This window comes from Tachysurus vachellii, chromosome 2 (assembly GCF_030014155.1).
Source record: "Tachysurus vachellii isolate PV-2020 chromosome 2, HZAU_Pvac_v1, whole genome shotgun sequence".
NCBI lineage: Eukaryota > Metazoa > Chordata > Actinopteri > Siluriformes > Bagridae > Tachysurus > Tachysurus vachellii.
The window spans coordinates 28,623,493-28,638,492 of NC_083461.1; the positions used below are offsets into that span (position 1 = coordinate 28,623,493).

At 37.2% G+C, this 15,000-nt stretch overlaps 1 protein-coding gene across 2 annotated transcripts in view; it reads right to left on the reverse strand.

Moving 5' to 3' along the window:
• The window catches only part of lrba (LPS-responsive vesicle trafficking, beach and anchor containing), a 167,748-nt gene that overhangs the window by 83,332 nt on the left and 69,416 nt on the right, over positions 1–15,000 (reverse strand). For both annotated transcript variants that reach the window (XM_060864169.1, XM_060864168.1), the window contains exon 37: positions 7,480–7,646. In XM_060864169.1, coding sequence (XP_060720152.1) covers positions 7,480–7,646 — 167 coding nt within the window. The remainder of the gene's footprint in view (positions 1–7,479; positions 7,647–15,000) is intronic.

A 15,000-nucleotide genomic window follows, 5' to 3' on the forward strand; every position in this document is an offset into this window, starting at 1 on the left:
CGAAAACAAATTAACAAATCCAAAAACACATTACACAGTGAAACACAGTGTTTTCGGATTTGTTAATGGGTTTTCGGATTTATTAATTTTTTTATATTAAATTAACGAGGTTAAAGAATCGTGAGCAACTTAAATCATAATTATTTGTTTTCACCTAAAAATATTTATTAAAATGAAAGGAATCACTTTAAAAATCACCATAAAAATACTTTGACTTTTTCATACTTGACAGTCATGAATACAAAATAATGACGAATTTTCAGAGGAACCATCACAGTATCTTAAAGTTAAAGGAAGAAACCAAAATAGGTCATGTATGAGTCAAAAGTTTAAGGTGAATCCTTTGAGGTTATTTGACTCTCTGAAGTGATTCTTTTACTCTGAATTCATCAGGCAATTTAAAATGAAAACCTAAAACTAAAACATTTGGGAGGCAAAAGCATCAGTTTCCGTGATTCACTGTAAAGAGTCGAAATCCCATCACTAGTGTGTGTGTGTGTGTGTGTGTGTGTGTGCATTATCTCTTTCTGAGGCCCTACACCTATCTCTCTTATAGAATCCACTAATACAAAAAAACAACAAACACTATTACACACACACACACACACAGTCATATGCTGCAGTGTTTATGGCTGTGATAAGAAGATCAATACAATGCTGAATGTATCTCTCTCTCTCTCTCTCTCTCTCTCTCTCTCTCTCTCCCTCTCTCTTCCTTGTGACTCTCTTCTTTTCTTTTCTTTCTGTTATTCTGTTTTTCTTCCCGTCTCTCCTTTCAGACTCTTCTTTAATTTCTCAGACTCTCCTTTCTTTTTATCTTTTTCTATTAAAAAAGATAACCCATTTCCATCCACGTGTCTCTCTTTCTTTCCCTTATCACGTGTTATCTCGTTTTAGACTCTCTACGTTTTGCTTCCTCTCTTCCTGCTTGTTTCTCACTTTCAATTTTTTCCTCTATCACCCCCCTCTCTCTGTAATATCAGGGCAGTATTGATTCTCTCCTTTGGCTTGAACCCCTCAGCGGTGTCTCCTAGGTCGTGTGTGTGTGTGTGTGTGTGTGTGTGTGTGATAGATGGTGCTCTCTGTGCTGCAGTCGTTTTCCTCCCGTTCATTTATTTCAGCACTTTCACCATTTACCAAAAAATCTCCTTTATCTTTCCGACACAGAGACTGAGCAAGCGAGAGAGAGAGAGAGAGAGAGAGAGAGTGAGAGAGAGAGAGAGAGAGAGTGAGAGAGAGAGAGAGTGAGAGAGAGAGAGAGAGAGAGAGAAAAGAGGGAGGGATAAAGAGAGAGAGAGTGAGAGAGAGAGAGAGAGAGAGAGAGAGCGAAAGCGAGAAAAAAAAAGAGGGGGATAAAGAGAGAGAGAGAGAGAGAGAGAGAGAGAGAGAGAGACAGATTTCTGCAGCAACAGCACAATGCTACAGAGCGACACATAAAACTTATCCCTCCATCGTATCTCTCTGCACCAATGCCTTTTTCATGGCATTTCTTTCCTTTTTCTCCTTCATCACTCTCTTTTTGTTCTTTTTATCAGTTTTCTAGTCTGCTTTTCTCTTTTTCCCCAGACATTTCCCTCTTGTTTATTCTTCCTGTTCTCCTTCTGTTTCTTTTCTTTTCTTTATATGATGTATTCTTTTATTTCATGCCTCTGTGTCTTATTTAATGCTTCAATGGTAATTTCAGTAATATCTGAAAATCTTCAGCAACAACTGAACACGTGATCTAGTGCGTGAAACACCTAAGTCTGAACATGTGATCGAGTGCGTGAAACACCTAAGTCTGAACACGTGATCTAGTGCGTGAAACACCTAAGTCTGAACACGTGATCTAGTGCGTGAAACACCTAAGTCTGAACACGTGATCTAGTGCGTGAAACACCTAAGTCTGAACACGTGATCTAGTGCGTGAAACACCTAAGTCTGAACATGTGATCTAGTGCGCGAAACACCCAAGTCTGAACATGTGATCTAGTGCGTGAAACACCTAAGTCTGAACACGTGATCTAGTGCGTGAAACACCCAAGTCTGAACATGTGATCTAGTGCGTGAAACACCTAAGTCTGAACACGTGATCTAGTGCGTGAAACACCTAAGTCTAAACATGTGATCTAGTGCGCAAAACACCCAAGTCTGAACATGTGATCTAGTGCGTGAAACACCTAAGTCTGAACACGTGATCTAGTGCGTGAAACACCCAAGTCTGAACATGTGATCTAGTGCGCGAAACACCTAAGTCTGAACACGTGATCTAGTGCGTGAAACACCCAAGTCTGAACATGTGATCTAGTGCGCGAAACACCTGCGTTCGTCTACGCTGTAATCACTCTTAATTGGAAGGTGTGTGATAACAGACGTAGTAATTAATCCTCGTTTCTCCAGATAACTGTTAAGTTTAAAAAAGATTACACAAAAATAATTATGCAGGAACATAAAATAATTATATGTGGAAAATAAAAAAGTTAAAAATAAAAACCTATGTAAAAATTAACCAACTGTGTAAAAAGATTAAATAAAAGATTAAAATATTAAAATAAAAGAATAAAAAGATTAAATAAAGTTTGAAAAAAAATGGCACACGTGTAAAAACTGAGTTTTCTGTACCTTTTGTTTTTGTGAATCTTTCTTTCTCGACATCAACCTGCACGTAAATGTAGATATTTATTTTTTTTCCCGGTTCTGTTTTTAATCAGGGATTTCACTTCACACATGCCACGCCCCTCCTACCCCTCCCCCCCACTTCTGATCCTGATTAATACACAAAAATTCACATTTAAAAACTATTATGCAAAAGAAATCCGCTTAGCACTCAAGTGTGTAAGATTGAGGAGTGAGACAGAACCATTCATTGTGCGATATTCATCATTTCCTGCGTGTCGTGACCCTGGATCCACCTCTTACTGAGCGTACGAGGATCGGCACGTGAGAGAGTGAGAGAGAGAGACAGAGCGAGAGAGAGAGAGAGATGAAATGAAATGAAAAAAAAAACAGAGCTGTGACGGATTATTCCACTCATCTATTCAATTTCCACAAACACACGGTTTATGCAAATCAAAGAAAATAATCTGCAGCGATATGGAGCGATCTGTGGCGTGGGGCACTAATGAGAAAAGGCTCACACTCGCATTCTCGCTCTCACGCACTCACGACAAGCGCAAGGAAAGTGATGTATGAAAGTCTCGCGTTGTAGAAAAGGTCATATCACTGTCGCTTAAATAGTAATCTGCAGGGCCAGAAATGAACTCCTGTGTAATATCGGGTCGGGATGCTCTCACACACACACACACTGACGAATGCCCTCGCGCTCCAGACGATAACAGCTTTTAGAGAAAAGCATCATTATTCATAAGGGTCTGTGTGTGTGTGTGTGTGTGTGTGTGTGTGTGTGTGTGTGTGTGTGTGTGTGTAAATGATGCGGCCTTTCTCTCCTCACAGGCTCGAGGTGTGTGTATGCATGCGTGCGTGCGTGTGAGTGACGGAAGGAGATCGTTTTGTCCTGGTCACAAAGAGAGCAATCAAATTTCACCATGTGGGGAATGTAGCTGTTAGCATAAGGGCTCCGAGATGTATGAGGAGTTTAATAAAAACACACACAGCATTTACACATTATATAAGTTGCATCTGTATGTTTTGTTGTCTAGCTGCTGTTTGTCCTGTTGTGTATTTTTGTGTTTAAGTTATGATTTTCTTAAAGTGTTAAAAACACTTCTGCTGTGTTTGTATTGTTGTGCTGTTGTGTACCTGCAGTTTTTCCTCTCTGTTGTTTGTATTTTTATTGTTGTTGTGGATAGAGACTTATTAGTGAATGTCTACCTTTGTTGTGTTCACTTTCATTGTGTCAGTGTAATTTTCTCTGTGTAGAGGTGTGTGTGCCTGTGTGTGTGTGTTGTATTGAATTGTTGATGAGCATGTGGATATTTTTAGCAGAGTTTTACTGCTTACATGCATTAATAATGAGGTGGACTCACAGTGTGTGTGTATACTTTATCACAATTTATGATCCACTCAATCTGAAATGTCTGCGTTCTTTTCCTCTCCACTCGTTTAGCAGTAACGTGATCCCGCGCTCCTGTAAACGCTCTCAGAGGAAACGCTCCTCGTCTTTGTACTTTCCCGCCGTTTTCTCTCTGCTTTCACATCAATCACTAATTAACGTCCATCATCAGAGAGCTGAAGCTCACAGCGCCTCCTCACTCTGTGTGTGTGTGTGTGTGTGTGTGTGTGTGTGTGTAGTTTAGAACTACAGGGGCCTAAGACTTTAGAATCTAGAGCTTCAAATGTTACAGTGTGATGAGGGGAAGATTCTAAAAAAGCAAAGTTCTAAAAGTGTTCTAAATGTCTGTTGACACACACACACACAATTTCTAAATATTAATGGAGAGACAGATAGATATAGATACAGACAGACACTGAGAGAGGAAGAACATAAGAACATTTTTAGATATAAACAGACAGACAGAAGAAGAAGGTGGACAATTCTATAAGCAACTGACAGACAGACAGAAGGAGAGACAGAGACAGACTTTTTCTAAGTAATACAATAGAAATAGATAGACAGACAGATTGTTAAACAGACTATTACACAGACAGACAGATAGACAGACAAGCAGACAGGTCTATTATACAGACAGACAGGCAGGCAGGCACATAGACAGGTAAGGCAGACAGACAAGACTATTAAAAGTCAGACAGACAGACAGACAGACAGAGAGATAGAAAGATAGAAAGACAGAGAAAGACAGGCCGAAAAAAAAAAACCAGACAGACAGGCAGACAGAAACAGCAGAAAAAGCAGATACACAGAGAGATCCTGCAGCTGCCAACTGATGATGTCATTAAAAATCTTTACAGTAGCTGACCAATCAGCTTCGTTTACTCTACACACTCATTACAATTCCACACAGTCTTTTATTTACTTCCTGTCATTTAATCTTTAGTTTCTTTTCACATTGTAAACTTTCTTTTAATCCTCAGCATTATTTCATATTTCCTTCAGAAATCTATGCAGCTACTGTGGAGTTTAGTGTCACAGACCGACGATAGCAAACCATCTCAACCTGGAAACGTCTCATTTACAGTCAGTCCACTGACACCAGGCCTCGGTCTGACCCACCCGAGTGAGATCGCAACACTGCTGATGTCTACAGAGGGTTAAACGAGTGAAGACGGAGAGGCTGAGAGGGAGAGAGAGAGAGGAGAAGAGAAGAGAAGAGAAGAGAAGAGAAGAGAAGAGAAGAAAGAGCGCTTAAAGAGGCGCTTATTCTGATTTATACGGCCCGAGTGTAGAGGTCTGACTGCACAATAAAACTTCTTCTCACTTCCACTAGGCAGCGTGGACAAAAGGAATTATATTTCACCCCAAACACCTTTAAATCACTGCACACACACACACACACACGCACACACGCTACTCAAACTATTCTGTGTAAATGAACTCAGACCTCAGCTGTGTCTCATACGAGAGTTATTAAATTAAAATTCGTTCAATCTGCACTAATAACTTTGTTTTTTTTTACAGCACACATAGTTCATACAGTATGTAGCATGCAAGCTAAGCTATTAATTAACCAGTGTGCTAATTAGTTAGTAAGTCAGACTACTAGCAGCTAATTACAGAGTCAGTAATCATTTCTAACACGACACGTTTCGTTAGAATAACTAGAAAACTAATTCTGTTTAAAAATAATGTAATAGATTTAAATGCTGGGATTTGCTACAACTTAATAATAATAATAATAATAATAATAATAATAATAATAATAAGTGTATATAAAGTGGCTTTATTATACATTTATTCATTATTAATCCAATTTTATTACTTGCTCTGACAGCGTTCTCCAAATATCTTTTCACATTATTAACCACATGTTGACTTCAGCTTTGTAATTTTGCTTTTAATGTTTCTTCATGTGCAATTCGTTCCTTTAAAAAATGACTCTCACCAGTGCACTGTTTTCTGTGTGTGTGTGTGTGTGTGTGTGTGTGTGTGTGTGTGTGTGAATAAAACAGACGAGTGTCGGGATTAAAGTACGTTTAGCACAAGGAGAAGAACACACTTCAGCCCCAGGAGAACCAAACAGCATTAATATTTCAGCAGGCTATTTTAATTAAAGTGTGTGTTTGTGTGTGTGTGTGTGTGTGTGTGTGTGTGTGTGTGTGTGTGTGTGTGTGTTGTGATATGTTATAATTGCAAGTTCATTAAAACTTTTATGGGCTGCAGACATGTAATGTGAAGCAGAGTGAGAGTAAAATAAAGAGAGAGAGAGAGAGAGAGAGAGAGAGAGACCTAAACATTCATTAGGTTATGGAGAAAAACAGACTCACTTACACATACTTTCAGTAGATCTAAACAGGTGGGTTTGAGAGTGTATTCCCTGTTCAGGTGTGTTCCCAGTGTTCAGGTGTGTGTTCCCTGTGTTCAGGTGTTCCCTGTGTTCAGGTGTGTATTCCCTGTGTTCAGGTGTGTGTTCCCTGTGTTCAGGTGTGTGTTCCCTGTGTTCAGGTGTGTGTTCCCTGTGTTCAGGTGTGTGTTCCCTGTGTTCAGGTGTGTATTATTTGTGTTCAGGTGTGTGTTCCCTGTGTTCAGGTGTGTATTATTTGTGTTCAGGTGTGTGTTCCCTGTGTTCAGTAGTGTTGTATAAAGTACTAGAAAGCAATACTTGAGTAAAAGTACAAGTATCGTACTAGAAAAAGACTTTGGTAGAAGTGAAAGTTACCTTTTAGAATATTACTCAAGTAAAAGTCTTAAAGTATCTGATATATACTGTTCTTAAGTATCAAAAGTCATTTTCTGATATTTAATGTACTTAAGCATTTGAAGTAAAAGTAAAAAGTAAAATTTCAGTGATTTTCGGTAGGCATAAGAGCAGGGGCGGTTCTAGGATTTCATCTTTAGGGGGTTTTAGCCCTCAGTGAGAATTTAAAACAAGAAGGGTTTTATATTATATATTATATGACTACATAGTAAGCCAAAAGTTATGGTATTATTAAATGGCAAAAGTGGACACCAAAATTTTATGCATGATGTAATGATGCCAGTCTTGAATCAAATCAGTTCATGTATGTGTCATGTACGCTGCGCGTGCCTGTGCTTCTCCGTAGAGCGTGCGGAGCGTGATGCAATCTAGGAGCAGTGATTCACCAAACCTCCCTTATTGCAGTCGCACACATTTCTTCTGATTTTATTTTGTAGTAACGAGTAATGAAGATGCTTAGTGGAAATATAGCGGAGTAAAAGTATACATTTTATCTAGGAAATGTAGTGGAGTAAGAGTGAAAGTTGACATAAATTTAAATAGCGACGTAAAGTACAGATACATGAAATTTCTACTTAAGTACAGTAACGAAGTATTTGTACTCCGTTACATTACAACACTGGTGTTCAGGTGTGTGTGTTCCCTGTGTTCAGGTGTGTGTTACCTGTGTTCAGGTGTGTATTATTTGTGTTCAGGTGTGTGTTCCCTGTGTTCAGGTGTGTGTTACCTGAGGGCGGAGCTTCCCCAGGCTCCATGTTTGTCAGTCAGGATGTTGATGATCTTCTGGATCAGTTGTGTTGCAGTCACATGATCACGGTATTTGGCGGCGCGGATCAAGTGATCGCACATCTTCTCTTCTTCACGCTTATCTGCTGCATACTGAGCACAGTGAGACTGTAAACACACACACACACATCAAATATTATTATCAGATAACATCACGCTGTCTGTGCTCTATATTCTCCTGCTACTTTCTGTCTGTTGCTCTCTCTCCCTCTCTCTGTGTCTCTCTCTCTGTGTGTGTGTCTCTCTCTCTCTCTCTGTCTCTCTCTCTCTGTGTCTCTCTCTCGGTCTCTCTGTCTCTCTCTCTCTCTCTCTCTCTCTGTCTCTCTCTCTTTCCCTGTTTACTTTTTATGTGTGACCATCTCTTGTTGTCATGGTAACATTCCACTAGCTAACAAAACTTCACCTTACAACCAGACCAGTGTTAGCCATCTAAGCCGTCTTATTTTGTTCTAAGACCTAACCAGAGTGTGTGTGTGTGTGTGTGTGTGTGTGTGTGTGTGTGTGTGTGTGTGTGTGTGTGTAAAACCCTACACACAGGAAACAAATGGAACTCTGGGTCATTTCCAAGCCGTTGTCACGGTGATTAATAACACTGGACATGTATCTGCTAATGCCTTGAGGCTATGCTAAAAAAAAAGTGCTAAATACCCATAATGCACCGGGGTGCATGTTTCCCCGTCAAAATGTGTTATTAGAAAGAGTCTGGAGTGAAACAAGACATAAATAGAACTGCTCGGAGAACAGCTGATACAAACACACGTGTTATTCTTTATACAAAGACACAAGGAATTCAAATTTAAAAGGCTAAATAAATAAATAAATATAGTCAATGAAAAGCAAGAAAGAGGCAAAAAAAAAAAGACAAAAACATCAGAAAAATAGACAAAAAAATTAAATAAAATGAACAAACAAACAATTCTAGAATATATATATATATATATATATATATATATATATATATATATATATATATATAAAATATAAATATTTATTTTCTAAATTTAATAAAAAGGAATTGTGCTTAAAACAAATTATATGCAGCACACAAACCTAAGAGGTATAAAATGTATTAATACAAAAAGTATTAAAAAGAGAAAAATAAAACAGAAAAAATAAAATACAAGAAAGATAGATACAAGATATAAAAAAACATAGATATAAAAAAAATCTATATACATAAAGATCTTTATTTATATCATTAACAGAAATTTATTTTGCAGAATCTTTTGTTTCTATGAAACTTAAAGATAAATTAAAATAATTATGGGAGACAATAGATTACAAAGCTATTAAAGAAGAGCTGTTTTGGACCTCGACTCTGTTCAGATCAGTTCCAGGATGTAATCAGATCATCTGCAGATTATGATGATAACTCCATATAAACCCTACAAACCTTCAACCACTCGCTCTGGATATATAAAAGATACAAGATATCACAAGACTCTGGGATGGACACAGATAATGCATAAGAAAGAGAGAAAGGAAGGAAGGAAGGATTATGAGGCAGTGTTAATGCTGCCTTTAGGATCTCCTCAGAAGTATAAATAAATAAATAAATAAATAAATAAATAAATAAATATTTGATCAAATATTGGAGACAAACATTATTGTAGTATTTTTTTTTGTAATTTAAAAAAAAAAACCCAGAACAAAGAAAGTGATGTTTATGATTCTATGATATTAAATGTCAATATATTGTTATAATATACAAACACATACACTAACATATGTCTAAAGCAAGCGAGCAATACTTAGACAAGAATGGATACTGTGTGAGACAAAAGCAGACAGCTCTACACACACACACACACACACACACACACAAACAACAAAACATACAATTTTGTGTAAAAAAGCAATAAAGCTGAAAGGTTAATGTCGCTCTGCGATCTCTTCTAATGTGATTCCCTCAGTGTGTGTGTAAGATCCAAATTCAATTAGCATTTTGAGTGTGTGTGTGTGTTTTGTTTCTGTAAATGGCCCTCCTCTCCAATTTGGCCACAGACTTGTCACGTATGACAGCAAATCCATTGAGACGAGTGGCGGCCTTTTCCTAACGATCAGTCTGTGTCTCATCCTGCCGAGCATAACTGGACATTGACCTTACAGCACACACACACAAAGTGATCCAAACACAGCAAAAACTAAAAGTCATCATTCTGTATGAGGTCTGGAAAAGAAAATGGAATAAAAGTAAGAAGAAAAAAAAGGATTAAAGGAAAGGAAGGATGGAAGAAAGGAAAGAAGGGAGGAAGAAACCAAAAAACAAAGAACCAGAAATAACAAAAGTACAAAATGATGAAAGCAAAGTAAAAATAAATAAATAACTAAATAAATAAACAACAAAATTGTAAAAATCCAGTGGGAGTTATAACAGTAGTAATAGCAGAAGTAGTGTTATAAATAAAAGTATTAGTAGTACTAACAGTAATAACAGTAGGAGTAATAGAACCAAAGTAATAGCAGCATTACTACTACTGAGAAGTAACAATAACTGTATAATAATAATCATAATAATAATAACTATAACATTTATAATTGTAGTAATAACGTTAGTAATAACGTTAGTATAACAGTAGTAATAAAGCAGTAATAATTGTTGCAATAAAGTAGCAACAAAAGGTAGTAATAAAGCAGTGATAAGTGAAGTAATAAAGCAGTAATAAAGTAGTAATAACTGTAGTAATAAAGCAGTAATAACTGCAGTAATAACTGAAGTAAAAAAAACAGTAATAACTGTAGAAATAACTAAAGAAATAAAGCAGTAATAACTGCATTAATAACTGAAGTAAAAAACAGTAATAACTGTAGAAATAACTAAAGAAATAAAGCAGTAATAACTGTAGTAAAAGTAGTTAAAGTAGTAATGGTAGTACTAAAGTAGTTAGCAGTAGTAATAAGACTAGTAATAGCAGTAGTAATAACAGCAATAATACTACTACTAAGAAAAAGTAACTAACTGATAAGAGCATAAATAGTTATAAATGTAGTAATAAAGTAGTAATAACTAATAAAGTAGTTAGCAGTAGTAATGAGTAGTAATACCAGCATTAATACTACTAATGAGAAAACGTAACTAACTAATAATAACAGCAATAAATGTAGTAATAACTGTAAAAATAACTAGTAATAACTGTAGTAATAACTGTAATAACAATAATAGCAATAACAATAACTGTGGTAATAAAGTAGTAATAAAGTAACTGCACAGTGTTAATTGTTTTTGTTTAGTAACTGGATGATGTTATGGTGGTGTGACTGAGTGACATCACATAGGGGAAAGAAATGCATTTAATGTTTGTTTTCTTTCTTTCTTTGTTTATTTTTTCCACATTATTTATCAGCATGTTATTAGCGATCCGTCATGAGTTCAAACGCTGGTAGTTAAACTGCAGTTCATCAGCTCACACTGAAACACTCCCACAGTTTAACAAGCTTCAACGACTTCCAGCTAAACACACAGCAAGAGGTGATGACATCACACACCGCCAACTCGTAACCAATCACACAACAAACCTTCTAACAGCTACACAAACAAGGACACGTCATCCTGTGATCTTATGTAAAAATGCGCTTTTACAATCTCCAAAAGCACTCGGTCACACAGCGTGAAAAGAAAAAGCAGGAAGTCAGAGTCGAGCGTAATGGCATGAGACAGCATAATTATCCTCAACTGTTTCCTCTGACAGAATTACACACAGAAAGCCTTCAAACGGCATTTAAATGAACATCCCGGTGACATCATTGGAACAATCAGCCAGGTTTCAGCGGGAAAAACTAAAGCATACAGAATCCTGAAATTAGTGTCACAGCTAAAACCTGCATTACCCAGTAATGCTAAACCTCAGCAATCAAGCGCTAATGATAGCTAAAGTACAGATACAAGAGGACAAAGAAAGAAGAAAAAGACAAAAATAAATAAAGGAAATATAAATACAGACATAGTAGTAGTAGTAATAATATTTTAATTCTTTCTAATTCTCTAATATTGTGCCTCAGGACAAGAAGAATAAGAAATATACAACAATGAAATGTTTCTTAAAGTAAACTACAAGGAGTCTGTTGTGAAAATTCACAGAAAAAAAACAGAAGGAGGTCAGGGAGAAAGAGAAAATGAGAGAGAGAGAGCGAGGGAATAGTGACGGAAAAGGGAAAAAAATGATGCCTTAAAAGTACGACAGCGAACAAAAGTCAGGAAACGGCATCGCCTGACAGACGCTTCAATTCTGAAACGATGTTCCTGTCAACCGCGGCATCGATTCGTCCTCATGGACAAGAAGAAGACGAGTGCTGGATGAACGAGAGCACAGGTGTAGAAAGAGAGAGAGATGGAGAGGGTGTTCTGCCCTTGACGGTCACAGTGGCCATCAAGGTTAACGCAGTCGAAACAACTTATCACAAAAACTATCGCTACTTGTGTCCCTCTTCCCCCAACCGCTCCCTCACTGCATCCCTCGTTCATCGTACTTTCTCTAATGGACTGCTCACAATGAACGTGTGGCAGACTCTTCGTCTTCCTCCTCCTCTTCCATCATAGAGACGACGACTTCAAGGTCAAGAGAATCGGGAATTAAACGCGTCCTTTTGGGGAGACAGAGAGACAAATGGAGGAGAGGAAGGAGAGAGAAAAATGAGCGTGTCACTGAGAGAGGGAGAGGGAGAGAGAGATAGAGAGAGAGAGAGAGAGGGTACAGTATACAAAGAAAAGCAATGAGAAGCCAGAGAATAAGCAATGATCAGAGTTAAGAATGGAACTAAAAAAAATCTAAATAAACTGTTTAACTGTAAGATTATCACAATGAGTGTGTGTTAGGATTGTATTGTGTGTGTAGTTATAATGAGTGTGTGTTAGGATTGTAATGTGTGTGTAGTTATAATGAGTGTGTAGTTATAATGAGTGCGTGTTAGGATTGTAATGAGTGTGTAGTTATAATGAGTGTGTAGTTATAATGAGTGTGTGTTAGGACTGTAATGAGTGTGTAGTTATAATGAGTGTGTGTTAGGATTGTAATGAGTGTGTAGTCATAATGAGTGTGAATATGAGTGTGAGAATAAACTGTTTAACTGTAAGATTATCACAATGAGTGTGTGTTAGGATTGTATTGCGTGTGTAGTTATAATGAGTGTGTGTTAGGATTGTAATGAGTGTGTAGTTATAATGAGTGTGTGTTAGGATTGTAATGAGTGTGTAGTTATAATGAGTGTGTGTTAGGATTGTAATGAGTGTGTAGTTATAATGAGTGTGTGTTAGGATTGTAATGATTGTGTAGTCATAATGAGTGTGAATATGAGTGTGAGAATAAACTGTTTAACTGTAAGATTATCACAATGAGTGTGTGTTAGGATTGTATTGTGTGTGTAGTTCTAATGAGTGTGTGTTAGGATTGTAAAGTGTGTGTAGTTATACTGAGTGTGTAGTTATAATGAGTGTGTGTTAGGATTGTAATGAGTGTGTAGTTATAATGAGTGTGTGTTAGGATTGTAATGAGTGTGTAGTTATAATGAGTCTGTAGTTATAATGAGTGTGTGTTAGGATTGTAATGAGTGTGTAGTTATAATGAGTGTGTGTTAGGATTGTAATGAGTGTGTAGTTATAATGAGTGTGTGTTAGGATTGTAATGAGTGTGTAGTTATAATGAGTGTGTAGTTATAATGAGTGTGTGTTAGGATTGTAATGAGTGTGTAGTTATAATGAGTGTGTGTTAGGATTGTAATGAGTGTGTAGTTATAATGAGTGTGTGTTAGGATTGTAATGAGTGTGTAGTTATAATGAGTGTGTAGTTATAATGAGTGTGTGTTAGGATTGTAATGAGTGTGTAGTTATAATGAGTGTGTGTTAGGATTGTAATGAGTGTGTAGTTATAATGAGTGTGTAGTTATAATGAGTGTGTGTTAGGATTGTAATGAGTGTGTAGTTATAATGAGTGTGTGTTAGGATTGTAATGAGTGTGTAGTGTGAGAATAAACTGTTTAACTGTAAGATTATCACAATGAGTGTGTGTTAGGATTGTATTGTGTGTGTAGTTCTAATGAGTGTGTGTTAGGATTGTAAAGTGTGTGTAGTTATACTGAGTGTGTAGTTATAATGAGTGTGTGTTAGGATTGTAATGAGTGTGTAGTTATAATGAGTGTGTGTTAGGATTGTAATGAGTGTGTAGTTATAATGAGTCTGTAGTTATAATGAGTGTGTGTTAGGATTGTAATGAGTGTGTAGTTATAATGAGTGTGTGTTAGGATTGTAATGAGTGTGTAGTTATAATGAGTGTGTGTTAGGATTGTAATGAGTGTGTAGTTATAATGAGTGTGTAGTTATAATGAGTGTGTGTTAGGATTGTAATGAGTGTGTAGTTATAATGAGTGTGTGTTAGGATTGTAATGAGTGTGTAGTTATAATGAGTGTGTGTTAGGATTGTAATGAGTGTGTAGTTATAATGAGTGTGTAGTTATAATGAGTGTGTGTTAGGATTGTAATGAGTGTGTAGTTATAATGAGTGTGTGTTAGGATTGTAATGAGTGTGTAGTTATAATGAGTGTGTAGTTATAATGAGTGTGTGTTAGGATTGTAATGAGTGTGTGTTAGGATTGTAATGAGTGTGTAGTTATAATGAGTGTGTGTTAGGATTGTAATGAGTGTGTAGTTATAATGAGTGTGTGTTAGGATTGTAATGAGTGTGTAGTTATTATAAGGAGTCTAACTGAAACTGCTGATTGGTCAGCTGCAGTAAAGGTGTTTGTGACATCGGTGGGCAATTACAATTTTAATTTTCAAATTAGAAGAAGAAGAAGAAGAAAAACAAAACTACACAACAGTGAAAGTGTCTGTGATAAAGTTATGGACAGACAAGAGAGAGAAGAAATAAATGAGAGAATGAGAGAGGAAGATAAAAGGAAGCCCCCTATCTGAGTGCCAAAGTAATACATGACTACATCACATGGCAGACTTAATTACACACACACACACACACACACACACACACCAGTGCAATCACTTCAACTGCATTAACTCAATAAGATCAGGGTTATCAGATAAGAGAGACAGAACAGGAAAAGATGAAGCAAGCAGAGATTACAATGTCCATCTCTCTCGGTCTGTCTGTCTCTCTTGGTATGTCTGTCTTTCTCAGTCTGTCTGTCTCTATTACTGTCCATCTCTCTTGGTCTGTCTCTCTCGGTCTGTCTATCTCTCTGTCTGTGTGTCTGTCTCTCTCGCTGTCTGTTTTTCTCGGTCTGTCTGTCTCTCACTGTCCGTCTTTCTCGGTCTGTCTGTCTTTCTCACTGTCTATCCCTCAATTTGTCTTTCTCTCTGTCTATCTGTCTCCCTCACTGTCTGTCTCTCTCACTGTCTGTCCCTTGGTCTGCCTGTCTCTCTGTCCCTTGGTCTGCCTGTCTCTCTCGGTCTGTCGGTCTGTCTGTCTGTCTGTCTCTCTGTCTCTCGGGGTCTGTCTCTCTTTCAGTCTGTCTG